Here is a 22,718-nt window from a genome sequence, read left to right as displayed (position 1 = left end):
AAACTTGTAGCTATCCTTTTAAGAAAATGGAATTATTGGGTGGCAAAAATGAATTTGAAGTATGGGGAAGTAATGTTAAATATTCCACCAGCAAGAGCAGCAGGTGCAATACATGTGGGTGTGGTACCACTTCTTTCTGGCCACAATATATTTATCTTTAGCAATAACAGTGAGCATGAACTTATTTGGCAATAACTGTAACAAGTTCTTTTCACAAGCTTCCAGAGGGCACATGGGAGTGAGCCAAATTCAGCTGCATATACTGCCAACTTGGGTTCACATTTCAAGTTTCTGTAGCCTACCTCTCTCTTTCTCATGTCATTTCTCTAGGGCAATTTAACTAGCACAAGCCCTTAGGTTTAGGTCCCAGAACAGTAAAAAAAGAGGAAAATAACTGAGCTGGCTGGGCTTGGAGCCTTTGACTAATTGTACCTCCCTTCCCAAAACTATATAATTTGGCAATTAGAAGGGTGTTTCATGATTCAAGCTTGAAATTTGAAAGATTATCATGTCATCCATGGAAGCTGAAGAAAAATGTACAGACTTCAGAAACCCAAGAGGCAGGTAAGAGTGTTGGCTTAAGGACATGCATAAAGCCATATGCAATGATGAAGCACCTTACGGACTCATAGTCCATATGGATTGCCCCAAAAGTCAAATATAGAAAGAGAAGCATCCTTTGCAAAGCTGTAATGATGATGAGAATATCAGATATTCAAAATGAGCCCTCAACTCTCCAGCAAGCATGGTGGGCCCCCATTATAAAACAAAAAACAAAAAAAGAGAGAGGAAGAAATAGACATCATCTGCAGCATTGTCGCTACAACCTCAGCGGGTAAAACTAAAACACACAAATTTACATCCTAGGAGATGGAAACAATTTTTAAAGTGGAGGTTCCCTCTGCTTCCCCATCTCCATCCCAATATCCTAAAAGAGTGAAAGACCACCTTACATTTTTCATTTCATGTGGTCACTTTCTTTTTCCTTTCCTATCCCTACTCTCTCTAAGAAATGAAATAGGGTTAGCTGCTTTCTGGAGCACTGCCTTGACTCATTAAACCAATCAGCTGCAGCCGTTGATGAAGCTGAATATTTGATGTACAGCTCTAGCAATCTCATCTGCTGATCCTAACTTGCATCCTTCCTCTATCTGCAGTAACACACCAAATTTAAATTCCAAACTGTGTTAATATTATATTACATCCATTCACACCTCTCCTCAAAACAAGAGCAATAAAATAACAAATTAAAAAGAAGCTTTACTGGGGTGCTGTGATGTTATATCATATATGCTAGCCTGCTAGCTAGGGTAGCTTGAGATCCAAGTCAGAATGTTTGACTAGGAAAAAACAAACAGATAAGACAGAATGAAAAAAAAATTGTAAAAGATAAATAATACCTTGAGATTGAAAGAGTAAAGAACAGTATCTTGTGAAGAAGTAATGTTGAGGTGCAAAACTGCGAGCCTAAGATCTTCCAATGCAAGAATGGCTTTCATCAACTGCCCAGCTCTTCTTTGGCACTGGATTTTTAAGTTCACATGGGTTTGGATCACTGTGACATCTATGTCTGCAGCCTCAGACTTGTTCTGTGCTGTTACTTCATCCTCAAGGGGGGTGGTGGTGGTGCCTTCCTCATGAGACCCAATTCTGCATTGGGACAGAGACATGAACATTCCATTGGATGGCATTGCCATACTGGCAGAGGAGGATGATGATGATGAGCTAAAAGAGTTGTCACCATTGCTCCCTTGATCAGCTCTTCTCATTCTCTTTTGGGCTTCAAGGGATTGAAGCAGCTGCTCCAATTCCTTCACAAAGTCTATTGCACCCCCCACAATAGATGCTTGGTCACCCTTTGAAAAACAAAGCTTATTTCAATAAAGAACATTTCATGGCTTCTTCAAGCTAACTCATGAAATTGTAAGAAGCTAAAGATTAAAAATTCATATATATGCTTACCCTTTGAATGTAGGAAGTGGGCATGAGGGACCTGAGAACATTGAGATGGTCATTCATTTGGCGCCTGCGGTTGCGTTCAACAGCAATGTGAGTCATGCGCTGGCTCTCTACTTCTTCTTTGTTCTTGGTTGGCCTTGTTCTCTTGCGCTTTCTTCTTTCTCTGGTGACTGGAGGGGATTTGGGGTACTGGGTCTGCTCAGGTTCATTTTGTGCTTGAGCCCAGGTAGGTGGAGGAGATCCTGATGAGTTATTGCCTTTCCTACGACAGTTAATTTCAGCTGAGTTGGGCTGTTCCTGGTCTTGGATGCACTCTGAACTAACAGCCTCCAGATTACCAGCAGAAACTGAATGTGGGTGATTATGAAGGTCCTTGGCTTCTGATTTAACAGGTGAATGCAATTCAACCATGTCATGGGTCACACAGCTCTCAATCTCTAGTGCTGTCTGAAGTTGGGTCTCCATTTCAGGCATGTAGGCTTTGCCTAACTCCCATGGATTCTTTAGGTGCTGTAGTCTCAAGAGTGCCTGAAAGCTTGGCTCTTTCAAGGGAAAGTAAGGTGGGGGGGAGTTTACAGTTTGTAACATCTGAAGGAATGGCATTTTGTCTTCCAAGCTTGGTATTGAGAGATGTGCTGCTTCTTCTTCCTCAAATCTCAAGCTTTCTGTGGTGCTTAATCCTTGTCCTAAGCACTGAAAATCCAAATGCTCACCAAAAAACTGCAACAAACCATAAACCCAAAAATAATTATAAAAAATGTGAATAAAGAAAGAAAGAAAGTTCGGAAAAGGGAAGAACTTTACTGGGCTTCACACCTAACCTTTTTCTATTAAAGAAAGCAAGAGAAAAATAAAAACAAAATTGACATGGGTTTAGTGGGGGGTTCAGTTTCAACTTTCAACAAAGGAAAGGTAGAACAAAAATGGAATGAGAATGGAATGTGAAAGAGGAAAACAGTGTAGCACGGTGTTATTATTTCCAGAAAAACAACACACATTGCATTGAATGCAAGCATTTTGAGAAGTAAATGCAGTGCATTTCTTGAGGCTAGGGAAGGGATTCTAGAAAGAGGAAAGAGAAAAAGAAAGGGCAGTACAAACAAATTGAACAAAAATAACATAACATACACAGGGATCAATGGGTCCTTGAAGCCTCTCCATTGCAGCTGAGCTGAGCAGTTGTTGGGTGAACTGTGCCTTAAATTGTTCTCTCTCTCTCTCTCTCTCTCTAGATATATTGGCTATACCAAGTTACCAACATTCCATTGTGATGCTAACAGAACAATTGCAATAAATGTAAGAAGCCCCAGCAATAAGAAGCAGAATGAGACACCATGAATCCAACGCCATAAAATAAATATATTCCTTTGTTTTGTGATGGGTGTAATGATGCTTCTAAATAGAACAATATTTAATGCTCTGTGCGAGCATTGAAGAGCTAACAAATTGAGGAGATCAGAAAGAGGTAGAGAGTACTTGACACAAGAGGTTGAAATGGGCCTCAGAGAGAGAGAGAAAGAGAGAGAAGTGAAGATGGGTTAAAACAAAGGTGGGGCGAAGAAAATGGAAATGTACTAAGGACGGGTGTGGTAAGAAATGAAGGGTGGAAAACTCTCAAACTGATTTTGAGAGGATATGCTAATAGTAATGCTTAGATATACATGAAACTGAGAGAGAGTTGGTGAGAGTTAGCAGGAGAGAGAGAGAGAGAGAGAGAGAGAGAGTTGAGAAGGCTATGGTTGTCTGGTTTACAAGGTCCCAAGCATTATTGGCGGTGGCAGTTTTGTCCAGCTGCGAGGACAGACAGTTGTGGGGACTCTCTCTCTCTCTCTCTCTCTCTCTCACACACACTCTCACTGCACAGGGAAGAAAGAAAGAGAAAAGCTTTGGAAAGTCGTTCGATGGATTGAGTCACTTGTCTAACGATGGGTCATTTCCCATTTTCACACATGTCCAGCCAGCCCTTCAGCCCAACCCAACTCAACGCCCAACCCAATCTCAATTTTACCCATACTTCATCACTTATTTACTGCTTTACCTGTACCCTCCGCAAATTCCTCCCGAGTTGCATTTGGGTTGAAATTCTTAAAAAATACGTTGGTGTTTTCTGGAATTTCTTATTTTATTTTAATTGTATCAAATTCAAGAAATTGAATGACTTTGTCAAAGAAATTACCCTTTACATGCATACTTAATACAAAAACTAAGTTTGTTTTTCCTTAAATAACTTGGAAAACTAAACATATTTTGAATATGAAAGGACCGAAATAAAGTTAATGCACATTAGCAAGGCGATAATAAGCAATACGGTTATTTAAGCCCCAATAACTTTTTTATTTGCTCTTCCATTTAGTAAATTTGCAATTTGAACCTAATTAGTGGAATTTTTCTTTCAAGCGAAGAGATAATGTGTTCGACGAACAAGTTTTTGGCTCCTCTGCCACTAATACATGAATTGAGCCCTCGTGTTCCCATCTCAACCACTATTTTAGTTCTGTCTCAACTACGTCACTGTCATAGTCCAAATTGAATTGTTTTTGAAGTTGTGTAAAACTGGTTTAGGGCTTAAATACCTATGATTGTGTTTTTTTTTTTTTTTTTTTTGGCTGGGCCTAGAGCCACTAGCTGTGACTCTGTGAGCATGTTTCGCAATAAATATGTCGGGACACAGATTTTGTCTCTAAGTAAGTACTGATGGGACCGAATCCTAGACTCAAATCATATATTTCCCGTTGCATTTCCTCCTTTTTAATCAAATTTGAAGTCAATTTTAATGCTACAGCATTGTCACAGCATCACACACATAGATCTAAATAAGATTAAATGTCCATGATGGCAGATTGGCTACCTAATTAAAATGAACCCTCTCTATATTCATATGAAGAAAAAGAAAAGGGAATTATTTGAGGTTTTAAAGGAAACTTTATGTGCTTTGTTTTTCTAACTTGTTGCTTTTGTTTATAAAAAAGAAGGTTGCTTTGTGTTTCTAATGTTTTTCCTTAATAAAGAAGGGAAATTTGAACATTAGGAAAAAGATGTCTCTGTCTATATATATAAACCAAAAGACCATATGGGTCAATTTTCAAATAACTCAAAATGATGCTTTTTGTCAACACGAGTTGGTTCAGTTGATAAGGTTCCTGTATCGTGTGTGCTCCATCAGTATTCGAGTCTCCTTGCCAACAGTTCCGTGTTTGATGGGTAATCTATAAAATTCCTCTGTAAATCCATACAGGTGGCTGCAAGACGTAGAAGCCTTTGAGTAACTCCTTCTTAGTAAAGGCCTAGGGTTTGTCCTAGCCCTAGATGTGGGGGTAGCCTCTCCTTCATTAAAAAAAAAAGATACCTTTTAAGAAAACTCAAAATTATCTTTATTTAAGAAAAAATAATAATAGTATCTCCACTCTGCACCTAAAGTTAATCCCCCTCCTCATAATTTAGATTAGATTAAAGTATAATATCTTTTGCACTAAAATATGATATAATTTTCATAAGTTACAAAATCTAAGACGGTTGCACCACTAGGCTTCCCACAAGGTTGGCCGAAGCCAACCCATATGGCTTTTGTTTCAATAGAAAGCTCTATACAGTGCTGTCGATCTTGGACAAGGGTGGTCAGTGCAACTGCCCTGGGCCCACTGTCTAGGAGGTACAAATTTTTATTTATTTTATAAAGAGGTATAGTATATTTATTATATATTATTTTAATATTTTTTAAAAAGTAACATGGGGTGTTTCAACACTTTTAAGCTATAATTGATTGCAAATTTGGAAGTTTTAAGTTTGTTATTGTGAAGAGAGATTTCTCAAATTCCAAGTTATATTGTTCTTTGTTTATTATTTGAAAGTATTAAAATTTCATTGGATTTCCTTGTACTGTTTATAATTTCAAGTAGCAATGATTCCTGAAAAAACAACAATCTGGAAGTAAAAAAAGAAAAAAAAAAAGAAAAAAAGATTGAATTGTTACAAGTATTTATCTTGTTTATGCATTATATTTGAATGTATATCAAGTGTAGCCTCTTATTTTAGATTTTTATATATTGAAGTTTGATTTTATAAAATTTATTTGTCTTGAATGTTAAATTTTCAATAAATTTGAATAAGTTAAATCTCAATCGAAAAATGAGAGTTACTCTAGCACGTAAATGAAAAAAAAGAATTATATATATAGAGGCCTAATTTTTTACATTTGCCCTGGGCCCGGCTCCATATCAGACATATTATTTCGTCTAGCTTGTGGTACATAGTGATTGAGATACCTGTCATAGCTCAGGCCTAAGATTTTCTAAATATGTTCCCATTTTTGTCTTCATACAATACAAACCAAAAATAACCCAAATTAAATCATGCATTCACATGTATACGTATGCGAATGGTTGTTTTCAAGTTTCTGTAACATTTCCTAGTTCTCAAGGCACACTACAGCTCTAGTACCCTTCTCTGCCATTTGCTCAAGATCCTAACATCGATATATATGAATTGAAAGGCAACCTCTTATCATGTTTCTTTTTTCTTTCTAGGGTTGCTTTCAGACCACTCACACTGTCACCTGTTCGCTAAGCATATGTACTCTGTCCTCTGAGGTGATTTATTTTCTTCTCCTGGCTTTTCTTTCTTATTATTGGGTAAAGTATAGATCACGGATGTAAACTAACAGCTCACTTAAAGCTTTCATAAGCGCCACGACAACTTTTCGGATATATAGTACGCACATACTAAAAGTCGTGACACGTAGTATCAGAACTAATTAACCTCATACAATCTTAACTTACTGTAGGAATATGATTATGCTAAGATATTAGGAATATGAGTGTGGAAGATTATGCCAACAGCTGACTCGGAACTCCATTTTTTGCAATTCATAAGTGGCAAGAGAACTTTTCGGGTATATAATACATACATACTCAAAATCGTGACAATTAGTATCTGAACAAACCTCATAGGATGTTATCGTAGGAATACGTGTATGGAAGATTATGCTAAAATATTAGGAATATGAGTGGAAGATTACGCTACTTCAAATCGATAATTAAGCTAGATACTTGGAATCCCAGTGTCATGATCTAGGATCTTTTTGAAATATTGTCTGGCCTCATTTGTCACTACAAACAATTTTAGGCATGGAGGATATTGATGAGTGCATATGCAGAGAATGACAAATTCAATTTAATTCATAAGATAAAGTCTATCTTATCCAAGCCACACTGCCTCTATTCTCCTCACATTAGTTTATATTGCAGATCTGTAGCCACACAACCAGAAGCATATGCTTCAAGTCCTAAGATATATGGCAGAATTTAAAATTCCTTTGTCTTCTTCAAGCTTGGCATTCCTAAGCAAACAAACATAAAAAATAAAATAAAAAATTTATTGAGAAGTAGCAGCATTCAAATATTATAACAGCAAATAAATTTTAGCATTATCCTGCTATCAGTTGAGAAACTGGTTGTGGATTGTAGAGTCTCCTGAAACCCCAATACTTGGAAGTTGAAAACCTTATCTCCTATGACTTGCAACTTACAAGGTCAAGCTTCGCATCGGCAGGCTTTGGCCCCTTTCGGCCTTGCAATTACACATACTGCCAAATCAATCTACTGTGCCTGCTTTCATATGTATATATTGATTAACAAGAGATATCTGGCTATGTATTTCAATTCGTGACGAATGTTCTCTTGACAGACTGTTTGATACATAATCATAATCATTTTGTAGTTAGACCATGACATAAATGTTTGGTTGAAGTTGATAGTCTAGTAACTTAATATACTTAATGATACCTCCTCAAAATTGACAAATTACATAATGGTTCATAACAGTAGCAAAGCTATCTCAAGGACAAGTAAAGTTGTACAGGCAGCTTCTAGCTCAAGTCAAGATGACAAAATCCTGTCACGCCAAATGCAGGCAGGTACCTGTTGATTAGGCTAAAGAACACCAGGCTAAATGCATACCCAGTGTCCAGCATAGACTCTTAGCTTCGACGTGGCGGCCGACACTCGTCACACATGCATCTTCAGTCCAATCCAATCCAATCCAATCCAATTTTCATTGATTTTGACAATATTGGCAGGAAATATTACATCGATTGAGTTGAGTCCTCATGGCGCATTGAGTGGTACATTTGGTCTATTGAATGGTACATTTGGCCAATTGAGTAATGTAACGCCACTTTAAAGGTATAATACACCATCTGATTGGTCATTTGTTGCCCTTCATACTTAGTTTGTATGTGTGCCGTAGAAAAATCGGCCACTCAGATTGTAGGACAGACATTACAAAGCTACACAAACTGTTACAAACCAATCCAACTGTTGTGCACCGTACTATTATTGTGCATTATTTACTTCTTCAATATATCAGCTAACTGAAAGAGAACCATTACCCCCTTGTAAGCTTGTGACAGTAAGGCTCCAGGAAATGCTCATAAAACCAATCACTCTATTGCTTGAATCCCAAATATCAAGTAGTTAGGAGCACCAAACATGCAACTTTCTAAAGAAAAGAAGAAACATGTGAGCAGTGTGACCACTGTCCTGCCTAAATACAATCTTGATGCTAAAACTCTAAACCCCTTTTAAGAAGAGAATATGCAGCCATATAACCAATTTAAAGACCTTTCCTCTATGAGCATCTTGTCCAAACATCCCTCTTAACGCTCAATTTGTATGGTCACATGGCTGATGTTATGCTCCCTTCTGATATAATCTATAACATCGTCCAGCACCATGTCTGCATTTGCTTCTGGTCTGATTTTCACATGGCAAGCCAGCAGGACTTTCCCCACTGTGATAGCCCATATATGCAGCTCATGGATAGCCACCACGTCATCCAGCTCCAGCAACCCCTCTTCAAGTTTTGTCGCATCAATCTCTCTCGGCGTGCTCTCCATCAGCACATCAAGTATGTTCCGCATCATATTGATCGTTGTCCCCAAAACAATGACCGAAAAGATTAGAGTGCAAATCAAATCGACTATCTTCCACTCAGGCTTGTACCATATGATTGCCCCTCCAATCATTACCCCGATACTTTGAACAGAGTCCCCAAGCACATGGAGATAAGCTCCCTGTAGATTTATGTTCCTGTGCTTCTTCTGCCCAAGTCCATCTTTTGGCTTATCCAACAGTGGCTCAGCATGAGCTTCATCAGCATGATGGTGTCCATGATCTTCATCAGCATGATGATTTTCTTGATCTTGATGAGTGTGAAGATGCTCATGTTCATGTGAGTGTTCCTCATGATCATGAGCATGATGATCATGAGTAGAAATTGTCATTCCATGACTGTGACCGTGATCATGTCCATCATGTCCATCATGTCCGTGCCCATGCCCATGCCCATGATCATGGCCCAACAGAATGGCCATAGCTATATTAACCACTAGACCAAATGCAGCAACAAGAAACATTAGAAAGCCATTCACCTCAGATGTCGGATGAATCATTCTAACTATGGCTTCATACACCAATATCCCAGCAAGTAACCATATCATCTGGATGGAAACCAGGGCACCAAGAATTTCAATCCTAAAAAACCCGTAGGACTGACGGGGAGTGGCTTCCCAACCAGCAGCCCACATAGAGAACAAGGATATGGCAAAGGCTGCAACATCCGAGAGCAAATGTGCTGCATCTGTCAATATTGCTAAACTATTGGCTTCAATGCCACCAGCAATCTCAACACCCATGAACAGAACACAAAGTACCACTGCAATTAAGAGCTTGCGCATGGAGGCTGATCGCTCTTTGGCATCTTTAGAGATGGATCTAGCATCCGAGAGTCCACATGGTGCTTCCCCACAAATCTTACTCCCACCAACACTCGTTTCACCATCATGACCATCTCGATGGATCTCAATAACCTGTGCATGATAAGCATTTTGTGCTTCCATCTGAAAATTCACAAAAAGAACCCATTAAAAGAATGCTTAATACTGTAAGTACAGAAAGTAGCAAGACAAAAGGTTTTGAAATTGGACAATCAAAAACCGCAATAAGATTACATTATCTTGCTGTCATCTTAGCTAACAAAAAATATGCATCATTTATACAAGCATACGCTTAAGAAGGAAATGTTCATTTGTAACACAATACAGAAGAACATTTTGACTAACTTAGAGTAGCTTTATGAGCTTGATAAGGCCAGAGCACTATAAGGAGAACAGAGCATACAAGTGTATTGTTAACTCTATTGAAAATAACTACAATTTCCTGCAACCTCATATCTCTTTGAAAACAGAAGTGCAATGAAGACATGCTAAAACAAACAACTCAAGCTATTGAAAAAACCAGTAAAAATGAAGAAGAAAAGATGCTAATCAAGGGAAGGAATTCTGGTAATCATTTTTCTGGCTGCACTTGAAATGCCTGCAGCCACTACAATTTGTAGACTTAACAATCAACCCTGGCAATTCCTTTTAAATGACTCATCCCATAGAATACAAAACAGTCTTTACTGAGACAGACTTCTAGAACCCCATTAACTCCGAAACTTTAATCTTTCTCAATATCCCTACTTTTCCAAACACACAATAAGGATGTTAAGACTTACTGGGTGAAATTAAAGTATTGGCTTTCTCAAAGAAAAACTGCTATTTTATATGCCTATCCACTGTCCTTAGTAACCTTAGGAGGGAGCAAGGCTTGCCAAATTACTTTTATGAGAATGAAGCTTACGAAGTTTCTAATTAGTAGCTTCCAAAACTATCTCATCCTCCATATTTCTATTCAAAATATGGAAATAGAAATTAGAAAGAAAAAAAGAATGATTCTCTCCTCCAACTCCCAATTTCTCACATCCCTAACGTAATTCGAAAAACTATTGAAGCTCAAGTGTACCCAAACTACCAGCTACAACCCTGACATGATTCAAAAAAACTAGTGAAGCTCAATTGCACCCAAATTAGGAGGTACAGTTGCATTTTCATCATGGGATATGGACTCAAAAACTCGGGATCCATGAAACTACTACAAGAAGGCAATTTAGCCAAACCAACAAACATAGGAGCAGGTTTGAAAATAGTATCTTCGAGTGTGTTAGGGTTGTCAGGAGGAACTCAGCGTCAAATCAGAACCAACAAAAAAATAACAAGCTATATGATCAGACCAGATTTATTGATCAAAATGACAAAATTGTCACTGCAGGTACACTGCAAGCAGAAATGTTGATATGCCAAAACATTTATCTCAAAGGCCTTTTACAATTGTGCAAGCAGACCCCAATCAAATATATGATCAACACCAAAGTAAATATGCAAATCACAATCTAAAAGAAACCCAATAAACTATATAGCTTTGGTGTAAAGCCTATAAGACGATCAAACCATCTCAGCCACAGCTCTCTCTCTCTCTCTCTCATGAAAAAAATTAAAAAACACAAGCTTTATGAGTTCACAAGAATGAGAAAGAACATCCATAAAAAAGATGAAATACAGAGGAAGTTGATGATCAGGATATTAACAGAAAGTAAGAGGTTTTAAGGACTCAGAATCTTACCTTTTAGTCTTAGCTACTTTCGGCAGTGGCAGTTGCTGCGGCGTACGAAAAAAGACTGAGATGGGCACCAGCAGCAGCTTCTGCATCAAAACCTTGTGGCCTTGAGAGTACTATATATATTTAGGACTAGCTTCAAATGGAGCTCTGCAGCGTCAACAATTTCAACTGCATCCGTGGAAACTACCCTTTTAACCTCCACCAGATCTTCCAAATGCAACTACAAGTATTTGTATAACAACCGACTGAAAGGTCAAAAACTCAGATCAAGTTTCAGTCAACGCTGTATTTGGAGTCGGTGGTGGAGCTCACACGGGTCTCAAGGTCGTGGCTTTGTCGAGTCTGTTAACGTCGCAGGCAACAGACAGATTAATTTAACATAGACAAACCGATTCACAATAACAATATTCTACTCTACAGTTTGTTTCTATATTCTGATGAAATTCACATTAGAATACAGAGTCATTAAGTAGGCTTTGTTGGATTGTAGCACCTTAATTAATGATGCTTGCTGGTTATGATTTAGCAATCTGCGTCTCATCATGAGTGGCTGTTTTTAAATGTCACTGCCATTTTGACCATTTCTTTACTTCCTCTAGAGGGTGTCTATAGATTACAATGGAATGACGTTTTGAAAAGAGTAACATCCAGATAATCAAGTATTTTTCTTTTTAATATTGAAAGAGGTTTTAAGTTCGAATCTTTCTTCTTGATTAATAAAAGAAAGTTGTACATAAATTTTTTATATTTAATTAGTCCTTTCTGTGTTTCTGATTTTGGTAGCCAATTCGAATATTTGTTGGTCAGTTTGGGCATCCAAAAACCAGAATGTTGGTTATTTTTTTGTCCTCCTTTAGTTTTTTGTAATTTTGTTAATCACGTGTATAATTACGGTCTTGTATTGCATTGTCAAATTCAGGTTACCTGGGTGGATAAGATAGAGATTCTATCTTCCAAACGTCAAAACGACAAAGATTTTTGGGCGGACTTGAGATTCTATTCAAAAGCTCATAATGACAAAGTTTATGGGCCCCAAAACAGAGCACCCAACCCAACACAAGAGCACTACAACGACGTAATAGAGTTATTTTATAGGCTTATTTGTTGAAATACCCATGTGGTTTTCAAATCTTCTCAATTTGCCCCCTGACATTTTAAATGACTCATTTTTCCCCATAAACTTCCATTCTATGACTAAGGTTGCCTATTCTATTAGTTTTTAGATAAAAATAGTTAAATTTGCTGACGTGGCATAGGTATTTTAATAATTTTAACTATTAAAAATTGAAATATTAAAAAATTACTTGAAATTATTCAAAATCAAATATGTAAAATAATAAAATAACATACAAATTTAAAAAAAAAAAACAAAAAAGGAATGAACACAACCCCAAAGTTCTGCATCATCTTATTCAACTCCATCACACCACCACCCCACTGTACACCTAACCACATCAGCAGCCGGCCACACCTCCCATCCCTCCCACACAAACCCAGTCGTCTCCTCTCCCTCTCCCCCTCTGTCTCTCTCTAAAGCTCTCTTTCTTCTTCAACCCCTCTCTCTCATTTTCTAAAACTTTTGGTTTCCAGTATCAAAAACCAAGAAAATAAATTTCCAAAATGAATTAGCGTCTTTGTCATCAAGAACAACGAAACCCATCATCAACCCAATTATTCAAAGAAAAGCAAACGAATTTTGAAACATGGTTGAATGTGGCCCATCTTCATCCCCAAAACTCTTGCAACCTCAAACACCAACAACATTGACCAAACAACAACAACCGCAAACATTATAATTAATCAAAACCCATCAAACTCTTCCTCAAATCCACCAATTCTATCCCCTTCAGCTCTCTCCCAATCTCCTTAAATCTCATCCCCTATTTTGCTCAACATATCTCTCACACAAAACCAACATATTACACTCACTGTTGGACTAGATTACACACAAAGTGATGGACGAAGAAGATCACCAATCAGAGTTGGCTATTTATCAATGGATTAAACCTCTAAGGTTTCGATTTAGGCTGACGGATGAAGAGCTCATCAAACACTACTTGAAGCTTAAGATCAACAGTCGTAATTTCAAGATGGGGTGACTAGATCTCACAGCTCAAGACTTTCTTTTTTGTTTTTTATTTATTTATAATTTTACATATTTGACTTTTGAATAATTTCAATCTTTATTTATTTATTTTATATTCAATTTGATTTTTTTAATTTTTAATAGTTAAAATTAACAACATAACCATGCCACATCAGCAGTTTAATGGTTTTTAATCTAAAAACTAATGGAATGAGGCAATCTTGGCCACGGAATGGAAGTTTAGGAGGGAGATTAAGTTATTTAAAATGTCAGGGGGCAAACTAAGAAGATTTGGAAACCACAGGAAGCATTTCAACAAATAAGCCTATTTTATAATTAGGGCTTTGTCTATAACCTTTAGATGATGTCCTATCTCTTAATCGTTAGATTAGGCTAGTTAATTTGATTCAATGACTAATCAATTTGATCCAACGATTAAAAAATAAGATCTCACCTAAGAGCATCCATAGTGGAGGGATGTATTTTTGGGGGTGTAAAGCCACTTTTACATCCCCTTTACACCTCTTGAGGTTGTAAATATGGTTTTTGCTTCAATAGGGAAAATATAAATATAAAAATGTATAATTGATTTTGCTCACTTTTGTCCACCATTTTTCACTTTTTCTAATGTAGGCCCCACCTGCAAGAGATGTAAAAAAAAAAGTACATATGCATCTAAATTTGCATCTCATGGTTGTGATATAAATTTATCATTTACACCTCTCCATTATAGGTGATTCCGATCACAAATGGAGTATATTTAACATACACACAACCCCCCAGTGAAGATGCTCTAAGGACCACATATAAAGCCCTCATTATAGAATTCTTGCGACAGAAAGACCTATCAAACAAGACTACAATACAACCCAAAAACACTTGGATCCCTCCCACAATTTCTTAAACGAAAATCACGTCAAACCAACAATTTTAATGAAACCAAATTAGTAAAACATGCAACCCAGGTTGCATCTCTGTTTTTGGGTTTTATTCTAAACATTTATAGGTTATACAACCAATAAAAGAGTTCTGAATTGCTGGTATATTTTTAGTTTTCTTGGTATAAATTAGACCAAAAGATCTGACAAGAAAAGAGGAGAGAAGAAAAGGTTTCAATTTTGATCTTGGAAGTTGGATATTATTAATCTCTTCGTGTGTTGTGAAATTGTGAGTGTTGAAGTTATGGGTAAGCTTCAACCGATAAAATATGGAGAGGGAAATAGTAAATTTCAGATGGGTTTCATTACCAGCACGTACACAAAAGTTGTCATCTTTTTGAAGCAAAAGAACAAAGTCTTGAAGAAAGCAGACTGATCTGCTCTGCTGCATGCACTGCAATTTGCATGGAATGGATCACAGAGAGCGCATGTGGTCCATAGATAGGTGGATCGTGGATGGGTCATGATGAGTCACGTGATAGGGCGTCATGTGTGTAGGCTAAGCCCATTTGCTGATCAAAAGGGCCTATAAATACTTGTTGTAGTTTTTCAGCAAGGCCCAGATTTGCCACTTGAATTTTGTCTGCAGACTTGTGAAATTGGAAGCAGCTCAGCATTTGATTGTAAACCGGTCGAGACTACTGTATTAGGGGTAGAATTTTATAGTGAGAGTCTTATTTAAGGTCTTTAGATGATACCTATCTCTTAATCGTTAGATCAAATTGGTTAGTTTAATCCAGCAGTTAAGAGATCTAAGGGTCTTAGATAAGAAGCTCAATATAGAATGACTCATGCAAATTAAACGAGAATCATTTATCCAAGCAAGTTGATTAAGTTCACATATATCTTTTTCTTTCTTTTGTGCTTTTTCTTTTTTTCTTTTTCTCCTTCCAAGTTGAAAAGTAATCCCATGTTAAGTTCTCGTTGATTGGTTTAGGTTCAAGATTGATTAATTGAGTAGCTAGCTACTTTAATTAAGATGTGAATCTGATGCCCTTAAGCTCTGCTGCATGCTGCATGCACTACTACTAGACACCGAGAATAAATAAATAGTCAAAGCATCGATAGATGCATGGAATAGGGAATTTGGAGATTTCGATTCGATGCCCATTCAACTCAACCAGAGTACATACATGCAGATGCAGATAATTGCAAAAATATGCCCATTCATGTTATAATATGTGAACCAAGCCATGCCATTGCCATACCTCCATTGTCATAGATGGACCTCACTTTATTATACATGCCCCATGTCATGGTCCTCCTTTCACTCCAAGAAACTACAATACCTCTAGTTGAATTATTTTTGCAGATATATACGTGATTTGCAGGAAATCTCCTTTCGAAAAAAGAAGGCAAGCAGTATCCTTAAATGCGTCATCTAAACACAAAAAATAATAGAACTAAAAGTAGGATTTATATATTGCTCCACCTTGAATGTTGTTGTTGTTATATGAATTAAAAAAATGCTCCACCATGAATATTAAATATTTAAAGAAAAAAGTATTTTTAGAGAGTAAAGACAAATGTTACCTAATCAACTGCATGGAGCACACACCCATGCCATGTGGCAATGCCAATAGTGAACACTCAAACCAAAATGAAAGCAAAATTGAAGATATGTAGAGCTCAAATTGATTAATTACTCTTACAGATTCAAAGGGAAATGAAGAACAAAAAAACTTGGGATGATCATAAGTACAATAAAAAGAAAAGAAACATATTCAAGTGACATGAAAATTAAACAAGTTATCATATATCAACTTGACATGAAGGATTTCCAAGCAAAGGAACTTGACCCACAAACCCTCTCTTCAACCCAACCAAAACATCACACTTGACATAAACCCCATAATGCGCAGTCCTTATCGCACCGGCCTTCCACCGCAGCCTCCCCATCACCACCACCCTCAGCCCCACCACGCCGTACGCCTCGTCCATCGTCAGCCCGTTCACAACCTCCAACGATACCGGCACCGCCCTGCCGCCCAGGACCGGCGACACCGCCACCGTGCTCCGATGCTCGTGCACCAGCGACGGCAGGGCCACCTGTGGTGTGATCGCCTGGTTCTTGTACGACACGAAGGCGTAGAGGCGGTCGTAGTAGATGGACACGCGGCGGTTGGGGTTGTGGGTGACGAGGGTGAACTGCATGGTGGTGGAGATGAGGGGAGGGGAAGTGGCGTTGAGGTCATAGACGGCGGCACCGACGACGGTGAACTGGGGTTTGTGGGGGCGGTAGACGAGCCAGAGGGTGAGGGCGGTGACTCCGGCGAGGAGGAGGAAGATGGAGAGGCAGGTGCAGATGGATCTGTAGGGGCCGCTGGGGTAAATTGGTGAGGAAGCCATGTATCGTTTTTTTGTGGTGGGATTTTTTTTATGATCTTCTTCTTCGGTCATTTTAGGGAGGTGGTGATGGGTTTTATCTGGAGAGTGCTCCTTTGTCATGGATGTGGCAAGTGCTGGAGAGAAAAAGTTGAAGGAGGAAGAATCTGTGTGACAATTGGAACAGAAAAGGTGATGGAAAAAGAAAGGGAGAGAGTTGGGTTTTGCTTTCTAGAGAACTATTCTCAGTCTTTTTCTAATTCGATTTGAAACCATGGGTGCTTTGTTACTACTTCTTGTGCCCTTTATATTATTCCTTCGGATAATCCCCATGTTTTACCACATAGTTTATGTTTTTCTTTTGAACTTAAATCCGTTAATGTGGTCAACAAAAAATAGGTTAACTAGTTAATTTTTAAATCAACATTTTAGTGGTTTTATGGAACACATTATATTTCTCTATTTATTTAAATTACGAGAAGAGATATTTAAATTCGGATGCAGAATAGAGAGCACATCAGCTCTAACCAACTTTAATTTCTTTTTCTCCCTTTTCTTGACTGGTAATGGCAATAGCTAAGTTGCTTTGTGGTTAAGTATTAGCCCAAGCTCCCAAAAGCTTTTCAAAGAAACCAACTTCAAGTGAAAGTTGGAGATTTCAAAAGGCCGACCCACTACTGCTTGGGACGGTCCTTTTTACAATTTTATTCCCTTTTTGTTTCCTTTGTTTCTAAACTAGAACAAAAATAAGCTAAGCAAATTCAACAAGAAGAGTAAGCGAGCAACTTAGCCATTTTAATTATCTCCACTTAATATATTTTTGTTTTTCATGTATATAACTTGAGATGGGGAAAGCTTCTGTATCTCTCTAGAGAGGAAGCCTTAGCTTTAGCTTACGTACGTACTGCACTTTGCCAACATAAGGATAAGTCCAGGAAGTTGTATGTATCTGCATGGAGACAGTAGGTGGCTCTGTTTTGCCATCACCACATGCTTGCCTTTTGTTGGGTCTTGCCTCGTCATCCCGCGTGTTACATATTGCAGACACGTCACATGGGCCCCCATGATCAGATCAAAAGTAAATGTTGACCTTTCATGCATTTGTCTCAATTAACTTAAGATTGAGCTCCTGCTTTGACTGGGTATCAAAACAACATTGGTTGGTGGTAAACCAAGCTTTTTCCTTAACTTAATTGGTGTAGCGGTTAGTGCTATACAGCCGTAAAAGCTCCTTTTTCTCTCATTATTTTTTCTGGGAAAGGCATGGGTACAAGACTCATAATCTTTCCCACAAATGTGGAGTGCAAAGCAGAGAAAGCAAGAGAGGTAGAGAAAATATCCAACTGGCAAAACAACATTTTGATGCAAATTATTACACCATTCGACCAAAAAATATATATATTATAGCATTAAACCTCTCTAACTACAATCACTTATATGAGGTGCACGCATTACAAAGCATACTATGTAGAGATAAAACCGATACTTAATTACAGCACTACCTCTTTTCTAATCCCAAACTAAAACAAAAACCCAATGGCAATTATGCCAAAGAAACCTGCAAATTGTAGTCTTCAGCATTCACTGCATCATTCTGTGCTTCTTTACAAAAGCTTCAAGAATATAGAAGGAATCCTGCACCACACAAACCAAAGATTCTTCGCTTTAAACTAACCCATGTTCAGTGGAAGGCGCCAGAACTCAGTGTTATAACTCAACAGCAGCATCTGCAGTTGGAGAATCAGTCTGCGCCCGATGCACAAACTGACCTTTCACCCGGGGCCGCTGCTCTGCCAGTAGTTTCCGGCTTTGGTATCGGACCTGCATATAAACATGAGATGTTAAGGGAATGAAAACATCTTATGATGATATGAGTTATTGTGTGTGGTTTATTAGCAGCTCAAAAATTGGAGGTTTCCAAATCTAGGTTTATCGGAGCCGTTATTCAATCTAAAATGTAAAATGGAAGTACCCAAGTTGGTACTTGGTACTACTAGTAGTAGTAAGAAGCCTAATGTAGAAAAAGAATAATTGCAATGCAGCTAAACCAGACTTTCCCATAAACATGGGTTGTGTACAGCCTCAAATGCCAACAAGCGTCAAGAATGATGGCAAAATTTAAAGATGACGATAATACCTTCTTCTCAAAGCATCGATCCTTCCGCTTCAGTCGGAACTTAGTCAGAGCTGCTTCCCTTTGGCTGGAACGAAGAGAATCAGCTCCTCCAAGTCCCTCATGAACATAGCGACCACTGCCATTCAAGCTCTCAGAAGCCGCGGTAATCTCACTAGCCACAGCTAAGGCATCTCCATCATTGCTAGTACAATTGCTTCCATATGTGCCGCTACCAATATTATTGCCAACAGCATTGCCCAAACTACTACAAGCACTCGGCCCAGTAGCAGGAGAGCCAGGTCTAGATTCCTCCATGCGCTCCAGTTTGTTCTGTTCATGCATGGTTTGGTCAATAGATTTATAGGTAGTTTTATCGGACAGGTGACAATCTTGTTCTGAGTGGTGAATTTCAGGATTTGAATGATTTGAAGTATTCACAGGGAAGGAGGACTGTGCTCCATGGCAAACTGATTTGGTACTCCATGTTGGGGTTAAATCTGATTGTCTAACAAACAAGGATGGGAAAGAATGATCGTATCCAGCACAAATATTATCAGACCTTACCCCAATCATCCCAAGTTGAGGACCTGGCAAAGATATATCAGCTTGGGCAGTTTGACGGGATACCAAGGTAGACATTTCTTGGCTATCATGGGATTTACTTGCAACCTCTGATTTAGTACTGGGAAATGTTGGGAAAAGGGATTGCAGTGTCTTGCTATTATTATACCTGCATGCACATTAATTTGATCAGAAAAATCAGTGATATAACCACTAGTTTGCGTTTAAAATTTGAACAAGTTACAAGTTATTCAAATTTTGTTTTCTTTCTTAGGGAGGGTCATAGGATTCTATATTATTGCAAGCAACAAATACAGTAGGGTACTTGTTTTATTACTATTTAATTGATCATCCTTTCATTGTAAATGAGAGGTCAATTAATTTATGTCATTATTGCAACTCTCTGAAATCTCCGAAATCTCTATCATTAGCTTTACTGCTACCCAACAGCATTACCACTGTAATAGTCACTATTACTGATATATGATTTCTCACATCAAAATCACTATCATATATATAAATATATATCCTCATTTACCAAATTGATAACTGCATTTCAGAGAAATAAACAGGGAGCCAAAAGAAAAAACCACAAACGCATGCTTTATTTTTCTATCATCATCTCTCAAGTTTAACAACGGACAGGGAACAAAAGTACTCACCATGAAAAGGCAGAAGCATCAGAATGGTTCAGCAAAGGCCTTTCGTCACTCACTTGCTTTTTTGAACTACCCAAACCACTTCTCAAAGAAAGTTCCAATTGGGGAGCACATCCCATGTGCTTTGTACCATCCTCTCTACTCTTAGGGTGTCCAACAGTGCACTTGGGTGGATTGTCAAAGGTGCCAATGAAGTCAATAGCTCCACTGGATGGTTCATCCAGTTCATAAGAGCAGCTGTGAGTTTCACTAGAGATGTTAGCATTTCCTTTGTAACTTTCTGGTAGGATACCTTCACCTTCAACCATTTTTATAGCAGAAGCATGGTCCTCTCTCAGTCTTATAGCAGTTGAGGTATGACCATTCAAAGGTGCATCATCTGATCCAAATGTACCCGACTTCTCTGCAACCAATGCTTGTCAGATACCCCATGCTAAAAAATTACTGAAAGAAGAAAAAACTACAAACAAAAATAGAGAGGAAGCAAGAAGATATGGCGTACCTTTTGATTCACTCTCATGCATAACAGATTCCTTCGCTAGCCTAGCACACTCTTCAAGCCTTTCCATATCTGTATTGCTCAAATTAGAAGCACTCCCATACTTTAGTTGTGAAATATCCTGCATATTTTGCATGTATGCACTCTCAGCTCCCAAGAAAGGTGTTGTACAAGAACTCTGCACAAGAGGTAGACAAACATGCCGTTTGTATATGAAACTCCATGGAACCAACCTATTCTCGAAGTAGGAAATTTTCTCAAGCAACAACTGACCTCACATATGCATAATCCTGGATACATACTTCTAAAAAGTTATTATTTTTTAATTCAATTAGGCAAGTTAACATGGGAAAAAAACAATTGATACTTATTGACATATTATCTGAGATGTACTACATTTGACAATTGATACTTTCCTTATCTGAGATGTACTGAATTTGTGATGAGAAACTGGCATACATTAGCAATACAACATTTATGCGTACACCTAAAAGCATGACATGTATCATGAAAGAGATTATAGATTCAAACAGAATTAATGCCCTTGAACAAATGAGAGACGGAAAAATTGCTATATTAATTAAATATACTTACTTGGGCTTCACTTCCTTTCTCACTGCATTCCTTATTTCCTCGCATAGAAACTGCATAATCATTTGAATGTTTACTTGCTGCATTATTCTCAGAAGTGGCTTCAGCTTTATGCTGTGGAACACCAATCTGTTGATATAAAATATAAAGAAAGAAGAAGATATGTATAATTTAAACTGTAATAATCACTGCAGAAATTAAATAAAGATAAGCAATCCAATAAAGTACTAAAAGGGCAAAGTGGAAAAATGGAACATACAGTTTGCCTTCTCCAAACATGCTGCCAAAGGTTCCTCAACTCATTCCTCCTGACAGGCTTAATGAGATAGTCAGCTGCACCTTTTAGCATGCATTTCAAAACCGTGCTAACAGCATCCTGAGAGGACATCACTGCACGGTCATAAAAAAAGGTTAGCTTCGCATACCATTTTCGGACCAACAACTATAAGTAAGAAAGAGAGGACATTAAAAGGACTGTTTCATAATTCATGTTCAGACCAACAACTATAGGGAAGAAAGAGCACATTGTTAGGTAAGAGTAACATACTTATCACAGGGATGTTCTTGCACATGTCATGCTCCATGATTAAAGTAAGGAGCGCAAATCCGGATATTGACGGTAGCTCTGCTTCAGTTAATATAAGATCTATCTTATGATGTTTCCCCTTTATGACCTCCCATGCCTTTAATCCATCGCCAACAGCAACAACTGCTTAATCCAAACACACAGACAGTATATTTTCAGAAAGTGAAGATCCACACTTTCTACAAACATTTAAATGACTACAAACAACCACAATTATATCATTTCAACACCTTGATTGTCATAAAAAAATTCACTAAATGAGAAAAAGAAGGAAACTTTATATCAAAATTAAGTCAAATCATCGCATTTTTCACAACCAAAAAACGGAAATTCAAATACAGAAAGAGGGAACAGAGCAATCAACCTCTGTAATTGCATTTTCGAAGAAGCGCAGAGATGATCTGACGCGTCGAATCATCGGCTTCAATCAGAAGAACCCTGAGCACCATTTTCGGCAGATAGCTCCCCCAGCTCACCACCTCTGCAGAGCCACTACCAACACCACCACTCTCTTCTTCTTCCATGTTCTTCTCGTTCTTCACAGTCTCCATATCCTCACTAACCACAAATTCACCCATTTTCATGAACTCCACCAAAAACCAAAGGCACACGGCTAAATCCTCACAATTTCACAGAGCTAAGCTAGAAAGCAAAAGTCAAAGTGAAATAGGGTTTAACACTTCCAAGTTGCAGAGAACAAAAAGATTCAAACTTTACCTCATCCTCTTCAGCTCAAGAAGAAGAAGAAGATGGTAGCCAAAAAAAAAAAAATCTAAAAATCTTCCTTGAAATTCGCCAGAGAAGCTTAGGATTAATATTGTGAGAGGAAGGAGCTTTTGCTCACAGCCGCGAAAAACCTGAGTAAATATCTTTTGCTTTGCTCTCGATGCCCCGATCAAAAGGA

At 38.0% G+C, this 22,718-nt stretch overlaps 4 protein-coding genes across 9 annotated transcripts; all 4 read right to left on the bottom strand.

Moving 5' to 3' along the window:
* Positions 1-784: 784 nt before the first annotated feature.
* On the bottom strand, positions 785-3,580 carry LOC103342363 (transcription factor bHLH70). The gene is made up of 4 exons (XM_008245988.3): positions 3,088-3,580; positions 1,963-2,679; positions 1,401-1,856; positions 785-1,151 (listed from the first exon to the last, which is right to left on the bottom strand). Exons 1-4 carry the CDS (start codon positions 3,118-3,120, stop codon positions 1,065-1,067), a joined length of 1,293 nt encoding a protein of 430 aa, XP_008244210.2. The 5' UTR covers positions 3,121-3,580; the 3' UTR covers positions 785-1,064.
* A 4,551-nt stretch (positions 3,581-8,131) lies between these two features.
* Positions 8,132-11,793, bottom strand: ZAT (zinc transporter). Its single transcript, XM_008245989.2, has 2 exons — positions 11,457-11,793; positions 8,132-9,853 (listed from the first exon to the last, which is right to left on the bottom strand). Exon 2 carries the CDS (start codon positions 9,851-9,853, stop codon positions 8,612-8,614), a length of 1,242 nt encoding a protein of 413 aa, XP_008244211.2. The 5' UTR covers positions 11,457-11,793; the 3' UTR covers positions 8,132-8,611.
* A 4,285-nt stretch (positions 11,794-16,078) lies between these two features.
* On the bottom strand, positions 16,079-17,077 carry LOC103343787 (Late embryogenesis abundant (LEA) hydroxyproline-rich glycoprotein family). The gene has a single exon (XM_008247424.2). It carries the CDS (start codon positions 16,923-16,925, stop codon positions 16,230-16,232), a length of 696 nt encoding a protein of 231 aa, XP_008245646.1. The 5' UTR covers positions 16,926-17,077; the 3' UTR covers positions 16,079-16,229.
* A 1,069-nt stretch (positions 17,078-18,146) lies between these two features.
* Positions 18,147-22,718, bottom strand: PRR9 (pseudo-response regulator 9). 6 transcript variants are annotated; one of them, XM_089051490.1, is made up of 10 exons: positions 22,532-22,718; positions 22,179-22,451; positions 21,776-21,937; positions 21,488-21,618; positions 21,232-21,357; positions 20,641-20,815; positions 20,142-20,541; positions 19,483-19,648; positions 18,940-19,248; positions 18,147-18,623 (listed from the first exon to the last, which is right to left on the bottom strand). In XM_089051490.1, exons 2-10 carry the CDS (start codon positions 22,396-22,398, stop codon positions 18,510-18,512), a joined length of 1,803 nt encoding a protein of 600 aa, XP_088907616.1. In that variant the 5' UTR covers positions 22,399-22,451; positions 22,532-22,718; the 3' UTR covers positions 18,147-18,509. The 6 variants fall into 6 exon arrangements, with proteins under 6 accessions (XP_088907616.1, XP_088907615.1, XP_008245648.1 ...); XM_089051489.1 differs by having other exon boundaries at positions 22,179-22,372; positions 22,532-22,716; XM_008247426.3 differs by having other exon boundaries at positions 18,940-19,648; positions 22,532-22,714.

The sequence above is a fragment of the Prunus mume genome, linkage group LG5 (genome assembly GCF_029339155.1).
Source record: "Prunus mume cultivar Tortuosa linkage group LG5, ASM2933915v1, whole genome shotgun sequence".
Taxonomy (NCBI): domain Eukaryota; kingdom Viridiplantae; phylum Streptophyta; class Magnoliopsida; order Rosales; family Rosaceae; genus Prunus; species Prunus mume.
Note: the sequence above shows the minus strand (reverse complement) of the source record. Positions and strands in the feature narration are given on the sequence as shown.

Excerpts from the sequence above, each read along its gene's own strand:
- LOC103342363 (XM_008245988.3), bottom strand. The coding sequence starts at position 3,120 with ATGGAGAGGCTTCAAGGACCCATTGATCCCTGT. Across the intron at positions 1,857-1,962 it reads CCACTTCCTACATTCAAAGG|GGTGACCAAGCATCTATTGT; the intron begins GTAAGCATATAT and ends TGTTTTTCAAAG. Across the intron at positions 1,152-1,400 it reads TTTACTCTTTCAATCTCAAG|ATAGAGGAAGGATGCAAGTT; the intron begins GTATTATTTATC and ends GTGTTACTGCAG.
- ZAT (XM_008245989.2), bottom strand. The coding sequence starts at position 9,853 with ATGGAAGCACAAAATGCTTATCATGCACAGGTTATTGAGATCCATCGA.
- LOC103343787 (XM_008247424.2), bottom strand. The coding sequence starts at position 16,925 with ATGACAAAGGAGCACTCTCCAGATAAAACCCATCACCACCTCCCTAAA.
- PRR9 (XM_008247426.3), bottom strand. The coding sequence starts at position 22,398 with ATGAAAATGGGTGAATTTGTGGTTAGTGAGGATATGGAGACTGTGAAG. Across the intron at positions 20,816-21,231 it reads AGAAAGGAAGTGAAGCCCAA|AGTTCTTGTACAACACCTTT; the intron begins GTAAGTATATTT and ends CCTCTTGTGCAG. Across the intron at positions 18,624-18,939 it reads ATCGATGCTTTGAGAAGAAG|GTCCGATACCAAAGCCGGAA; the intron begins GTATTATCGTCA and ends GTTTATATGCAG.